The 7,202-nt window shown below is 41.2% G+C and overlaps 1 protein-coding gene across 1 annotated transcript in view; it reads left to right on the forward strand.

Annotated features, from left to right (window-relative positions):
- Positions 1 to 6,256, forward strand: part of prpf6 (PRP6 pre-mRNA processing factor 6 homolog (S. cerevisiae)) — a 16,828-nt gene extending 10,572 nt beyond the window's left edge. Inside the window, exons 12-21 of the mRNA XM_032520920.1 lie at positions 354 to 476; positions 568 to 689; positions 845 to 983; positions 1,090 to 1,209; positions 2,132 to 2,308; positions 2,487 to 2,620; positions 2,927 to 3,018; positions 3,587 to 3,701; positions 3,874 to 4,000; positions 4,273 to 6,256. Of these exons, the coding sequence (XP_032376811.1) occupies positions 354 to 476; positions 568 to 689; positions 845 to 983; positions 1,090 to 1,209; positions 2,132 to 2,308; positions 2,487 to 2,620; positions 2,927 to 3,018; positions 3,587 to 3,701; positions 3,874 to 4,000; positions 4,273 to 4,425 (1,302 nt within the window). The 3' untranslated portion in view covers positions 4,426 to 6,256. The remainder of the gene's footprint in view (positions 1 to 353; positions 477 to 567; positions 690 to 844; positions 984 to 1,089; positions 1,210 to 2,131; positions 2,309 to 2,486; positions 2,621 to 2,926; positions 3,019 to 3,586; positions 3,702 to 3,873; positions 4,001 to 4,272) is intronic.
- Positions 6,257 to 7,202: the final 946 nt, after the last annotated feature.

The raw sequence follows: 7,202 nt of genomic DNA on the forward strand, positions 1-7,202 counted from the left end.
TTTTTTCTTGTCCGTCCCACCTTGCTTTTGCTACCTCTGGCAAAGTACGTGGTTTTTTTGTGGTAGGCTTATCAAGGCCAAACAAACAACAGATGCATTTAAAGATTACAGGATTCTTAAAAGAATGCTTTTATGTATGGGACCCTGAACTAGTTTTTTTTTTTTTTTCTGCACACATGAATCTCTTTCTCATAATTATCTAAAAATGTAAGCCATCTACATGGATATCTCCATCATTCCCCTTAATTTGCTAACTACTATACTTCTGGGGTCAGTAGTTTAGGTCTTAACTCTCTTGCATTCCCCTGCCATATACCACCCACAATCCTTCAAAATGTTCTCTTGTCCTGCAGGATGCAGAGGAGTGTGACAAGGCAGGCAGTGTAGCTACCTGCCAGGCCGTGATAAGGGCTGTCATAGGGATTGGTATTGAGGAGGAGGACCGCAAACACACCTGGATGGAGGATGCAGATAGTGTGAGTACCAAAAAATGACCTAGAGGGGTCATTGACATACTTATTTGCTGTCAGCGTTTAACTTAACTGAGATGCTTTTCTGTTGTTTCAGTGTGTGGCCCATGGGGCTCTGGAGTGTGCCAGGGCCATCTATGCCCATGCTCTGCAGGTGTTCCCCAGTAAAAAAAGTGTCTGGCTTAGAGCTGCTTACTTTGAGAAGAATAACGGCACCAGGTGACCAGATTTAGTTCCAAAACAGCAAACCGTAGTAGTCAAAAGCTTCACTTCACGTCTTTGTTTGTAAATGTTTTAATCAATCGCTGTACTAAGAGTCTGCCACTGTGCTCCTCCCCCTCCATTACTCTTCCATGTCTCATTACACCTCTCAGGGAGTCATTGGAGGCCCTGCTCCAACGGGCCGTAGCTCACTGTCCCAAAGCAGAGGTCCTGTGGCTGATGGGGGCCAAGTCCAAGTGGCTGGCTGAGGATGTGCCTGCAGCCAGAAGTATTCTTGCTCTGGCCTTCCAGGTGATGATGATGATGATCATGATCATGATGATGATGTTATGCAAACTTTGACTTGTTCACAGAGTATCCATGCAAGCCTTTGTCTTAACTCTGTTTTCCTCAATAGGCTAACCCGAACAGTGAAGAGATCTGGCTGGCTGCTGTGAAGTTGGAGTCTGAGAATAACGAGTATGAAAGAGCCCGCCGACTGCTGGCCAAGGCCCGCAGCAGTGCCCCAACCGCCAGGGTGAGTTTGTATGTGTGTGAGCGAGAAAGTGGAAAAGAGAAAGATTTCCCTATTTCAAACTTTCATAAGGACCCATTACAAAAAAAGACTAGAAATCCACACAAATCTGCTGGATAAAAGTTAAATAATTGTCCCCAGTAAGGTTTTAATATATCAGTCGTCTTATTTTGTGTTTGTTGCAATGTTATACAGCCTGAAAAGATATGTTCTCCAAAAAAAGTACTCTCCTTAGAAGGTTGATAAAATCAACACACATTTCCCTAACTTTCTTGGCAGTTATTTCACAGGGGAAGATTGAGACTGTACCGGCCCTTCTGTGACCCTCTGTACCAGTACGGACAGTTTAGTTTTCATTATGCAACGTTGATATGAATAGAGCTGCAACCCATGTTGGGATGGCTTATTAACAGGCCTGTGTTCTTCTCCACTTTGAAGACTTGACAAAAAGAAGCTTTAATGTGTTTAATAATTAATTGTACTTGAAATATCTTCTACAAAAATGCTGTCTTTCTCAGGTTCAGGCTTGCCAGGTTTCTACACCTCAAAACAGTCAGCACCTCTCAGGTTAACCGATGCTGTCAGCGGTGCTCTTAAACTATCACTCTCTCTATCGAGTGACCTGGCTACACTCCCTTAAGTTATCTCTATTGTATTTGCTGACAGGTATTGATTGACCTGTCAGATAACACAACTGCTTTGTGTTGAAGTATTAAAGCTATGCCCTCGGAAGTTGGTATTTGATACATCTGAAAGCTGGTAGGGTATTTGCTGGGGGGCTACTGTATAAGTATTTCAAAAAATTTGTGTTGTGCCATCTCAATATAATATATTCCCAGGGGAATTTGAAAGACTGAGGTTATGTATCTGTACTGTCTATACATATATCCTGGATGAAAAGAATGTGCGTTTGTTATCTCTATAGGTATTTATGAAGTCAGTCAAGTTGGAGTGGGTGTTGGGGAACATAGATGCTTCCCAGGAGTTGTGCACCGAGGCCCTGAAACACTACGAGGACTTCCCCAAACTTTGGATGATGAGAGGCCAGATAGAAGAGCAGTGTGAAAACATGGATAAGGCCAGAGAGGCGTACAACCAAGGGGTGAGGAGACGAAAGGGTTTGTTTTGCCGTTTTATAACCATAAAGGCATGGGAAGTAATGCAGTGGCGTTCGACAATTCAAAAGTGCATTATTGATGAGATGTTCTTTGAATAGAAAATGAGTGTTTCCCCAATGATTGGTAAAATAAATACGGTAAATAACCGGTCTGTTTCCGTAGTTGAAAAAGTGTCCCCACTCGGGCGGCCTGTGGTTGCTGCTGTCTCGTCTTGAAGAGAGAGTGGGACAGCTGACCAGAGCCAGAGCAATCCTGGAAAAGGCCAGACTCAAGAATCCCCAGGGTCCCGACCTATGGTGAGAAAATCCACTTGAATGCAAAAGCAGAATGCTGCCTGAGAAAGAGTCAAGACTGAGAATGTGTCCCCTGTGTTCAAATTTTGTTATTTATGCTGGGCAATTACAAATTGGTACTTTGGCGTTCAAGAGGCTTCCCTTATTTCCCTGTCTTGATATATGTTTTTGATTTTACCACATTCATTAAAAAAACTTAACTTAAAAACAGCACAGAAACACAAACTTGGAACAATGCCAAAATGAGACCAGACAGACACATATAATTCTGTGCCTCTATAATTATTTGTATGTCGTCATATTAACCAGGTTGGAATCGGTCAGACTGGAGTTCCGGGCTGGACTAAAGAACATCGCCAACACACTGATGGCCAAAGCCCTGCAGGAATGCCCCAATTCAGGTGAGAATAAGTTCCTGTTCTAACCCTTTTTTTCAGGTTTTGAAAAGGCCAATAGGGCAATGAATTGACATGAAAGACAATGAAATGAAATGAAAGACATCTGAAAAAGTTCATGCTCATTATTTTAATATTAACCTTGTTTTTCTCTGAATTTGCGTATTTCTTTAACAGCAGAATCAATCAGAAGGTTTTTTGTACTAGCCAAAGTCAAGCTAATGTTTACCTCTATATTACCTCAATATACTTTCTTTTATTATATCTGCTACAACCACCTGATCTGTTCTATATAAATCTGACTGCCACATTCACTTGTCATACGCAATCAAAATTGCGTGTGATCTTTCAGTTATAGTAAGATGAGTTGCGCAAGACACCAGTTCCTCATTCCTGTTCAAGTATATATAAATGTATTCCAAAACAATGTCTAGAACATAAATATGAATTGAATAAGAATATTTTTATTGCCAACCGTATTCCTATTGCCTAGGTTGCAGATCACAATAGCTTCATGTGCTGTTAGTAATGCCAAATTCTCTGTTTCACCCCATTCCCATTTCCTTCCTATAAGGTATCCTGTGGGCTGAGGCAGTGTTTTTGGAGGCAAGGCCCCAGAGGAAGACTAAGAGTGTGGATGCTTTGAAGAAGTGTGAACATGATCCCCATGTCTTGCTTGCTGTAGCCAAGTATGCCATTATCTCGTCATTGTTCTTTTTCTCAATAATAAGCTCTGTTTATAATGCAATACTTTATTAAAAAATATTCTCTCTTTCTCTGCCGTTCTGGTTTTGTACTGCGTTAAGCAAACTTTTATGCATGGATTTCATTTCAAATGCATTCTTGTGCACACCTTTTTAGGTTGTTCTGGAGTGAGCGAAAGATCACCAAAGCCAGAGAGTGGTTTCTGAGGACAGTAAAGATTGAGCCAGACCTGGGAGATGCTTGGGCTCTCTTCTACAAGTTTGAGTTGCAGCATGGCACAGAGGTATGGCTCTTATTTTTGACTTTCCTTATCTGGGTACAACACTTGTGCCACTTTGGGTGCCTCAGTGGTCCCTTTTACATGGAATTACTATCAAGCTCACATGGTTCACTTTTGACAGAGAATTACAATTGCATTCTGCAGTCAGATACAATCTCCATGAATGTATCCGGTAATAAGAGCTAGGACTGCACTGGACGGCTAATATTTTCATTGTATCAAAATTACATCTACAAATGGTGCTTTATCTAACCTCGCTTGTTTGCATCCACCAGGAACAGCAAGAAGAGGTGCGAAAGCGCTGTGAGAATGCGGAGCCCCGCCATGGAGAACTATGGTGTGCCGAGTCCAAACACGTCCTGAACTGGCAGAAGAAGACAGGAGAGATCTTAGCAGAGGTAGCCAGCAAGATCAAGAACACGTTCTGAGAATGGGGAAAATGTGGACTGAAAACACCTGGAGGACTCTGTTAGTCACCAGTTGAGCAGGAAACAGCTATGGACATGCTCAACTATTGTTCTCAACCAGAACTTGCCCATCTGGGGCAGATACAAAGTATTCAAACATACCCCCCCTTACCTTTTTCAGCTTTACTGTTTTACCAAATGGAATCACAGTTTCTATTCTTACCAACAGAATGATAATATATGTCAAAGTAAAACCTTAGTACCAATTTAAAACTCATAATCACTGATTACCGTCTTCAAGTGAATAAGTAACAGCAGTGGTAGGTTTTTGTGGCTAGGTCTGGGGTTTTTCAAATAGCACAGGGACTGTCATTGAACTGTAGTTAGTTTTCTAGTCTTCAGATGGATTGAGTTCAGGACTTTGAATTGGCCACTCCAGGACATAATATTATTGTCTTTAAGCCACTCCTGCGTAGCTTTGGTTTTATGGTTTGGCATTCGCTTTGCTGCAAAGTAAACCTTCTCCCAAGTCTGCTGCAGGTCCTCTTGGATTTAAGTATATTTTGCTGCAATCATTTTGCCCAGAGCCTGCAACCGAGAAGAATCCCCACAGTGTGACGTTGCCTCCATCGGTTAATGGTGGAGATGGTGGCGATGGTGTGTTTCTGGTGATGTCTCTGTTTTTGCTAACATCAAAAATATAGTGCCGTATGATGATGCAGATGTTTAAGGTTGGTCTCATTAGACCATAGAACCTTCTTCCACTTAGTTTGAGTCTTTCACATGCCTTCTGGAAAACACTGGCTCAGATGTTACACAAGCAGTATGCTTATCATTGTAACACTGGGCTGCACCTGGCAGATCACCCAGGCAACCATTGTTTAAATAGTTCTCAGAAAAATTAAAGGGAAACACACCTACTCTGAGGTGCTTGCTTAATTCATAGATTTTTGTAAATCAACCTTTAGCATAATCTCTAAAGGCAAAGTGTTGATGTACAGCATGACTTAAAGGATTGTATCAGAGCTATGAGTTTGCAGCGCTGTCTTTTCAGCTTCTGATGTATGTGCACAGTCTCATATCTTGACAACCTTCAGACTTATGCATATTGAGCATTTTGGAAATGGTAATGTACAGTAACTTCTGTTATTTGGACCTAGTCATGACCACCCATGTGAAATACACTTGCTAGTCTCATTGTTTTGTCATGCTGTTGGTCCATGTGGCCGTCGGTTCAGGTCTGCGTGTGCCAGATGTATGTGTGCTGAATTGAAAGAGTGTGAAAACCATGGCCCAGCATTACTATACCGGCCAAGTTTGGGAGAAGACACACAGGTGATCTCTGTGCAACATATAATGTCAGTTCTAACAAGTGGTTGCACCAACAATGATGTAGGTGTATTATAGTAAACGGGGTTAAAAATGAGAGGTAATCAGTTATTTTGTTTTATATTTCTACTAAATTAGGATCAATATGTTGATTTGTTTTCACTTTGACATTAGTCGGCTTTTCTGCTGATTACTGTGATGTTGTGAAAATTGCAAAAAAAACAAACTTAAATGGGTACTGTGAGAGAGAAATATTAAACACTCATGTTGATTCCATTTTTTTAGTATGTCTGGACTGAACTTTAGATATTGGGTATTATTGTCAAAACTTGTTTGTTAAAAAAAAAGAACATCTTATTTTTGAGGAATTTTGTTTTCATGTCTGTTAAGTAATTGTATATAAACTCCTTGTCAGGGATTATTACATGCTTTCTCATGTTCTAGTAGTGACATGCTTTTTTATTTAGCATGCTTTAAATGTGTTTAAATACTTTGTAGGCATCCAATAAACAAAATAACAGTTCATTGCAAAATTGCAGAACTGTTTTTCCTGAACAAGTCCTATTATAAAATGTCCTGTTGTGATTTGAATGTCAAATTTAATTCTGTGTGAGTACAAGAATTGTACCCACTCCAATCCTCCCATGCAGTTCCCATGTATGCTCAGCATTGTGGTGGCTCTGCATGGAGTTTTTATTTGTAACTGGTTTGTTTGAAATCAGTTTGGATTGTGGCATCATGCACACATTTTTTTTTTTTAAACAATATAACCATTAAGCACCGTTTCATTATTCGACTGTTTTTTATTGCTCACACTATAGCTTTGGGGCTCCATCCTTATCTAAGCAACCCACTGTCAACATGTGTGCCCAAAATCCATCGGCTCTTCACACCACACCTCCTTGGCATCACGTCTTTCCAACGAAACCGAAAGGATGAAGGCAAGTGATTAATTGCATAAGTTGTCCTCGACTTGATCGTACTGGAGATTGTTGAAATCCTAAACCCCGCGTCAGCAATCCATGACGGGAAAGGAAATTGGAGCAGCAGTAACTTTGGTGATGTTGGAAACCACGGAGCACCACATCGGAAGTGTACCCGCCACCGCATTAACCTATCCACCTGAGGAAGTGTAAAAATACTGAGGGGAAAAAAAAGGTTTTGGAGACAATGAGCGCGGCCAGATCAGGAGTAATTCCTTGGACCTCCCTGCTACTGATAGAGATGTCTTTGCTTGTCTGAGGATCCTGCAGTAGAACATGATAAATGGTAAGTGGGGATTTAACATCTGGTGCGTATTTACGCAACAGATGGGCTAATGTAGAAAAGTATTGCAAGTTGCGCCGCTGACGGTGAAGTCTGTGTACTATATCTGTCAGGTTATTATGGTATTAAGTACAAACTGCTGGAAACCGACGGACCTTACAGTGCCAGCTGTAGCGCACTGTGCGTCCGAGCAGAAGCCAATT

This window comes from Etheostoma spectabile, chromosome 7 (genome assembly GCF_008692095.1).
Source record: "Etheostoma spectabile isolate EspeVRDwgs_2016 chromosome 7, UIUC_Espe_1.0, whole genome shotgun sequence".
NCBI lineage: Eukaryota > Metazoa > Chordata > Actinopteri > Perciformes > Percidae > Etheostoma > Etheostoma spectabile.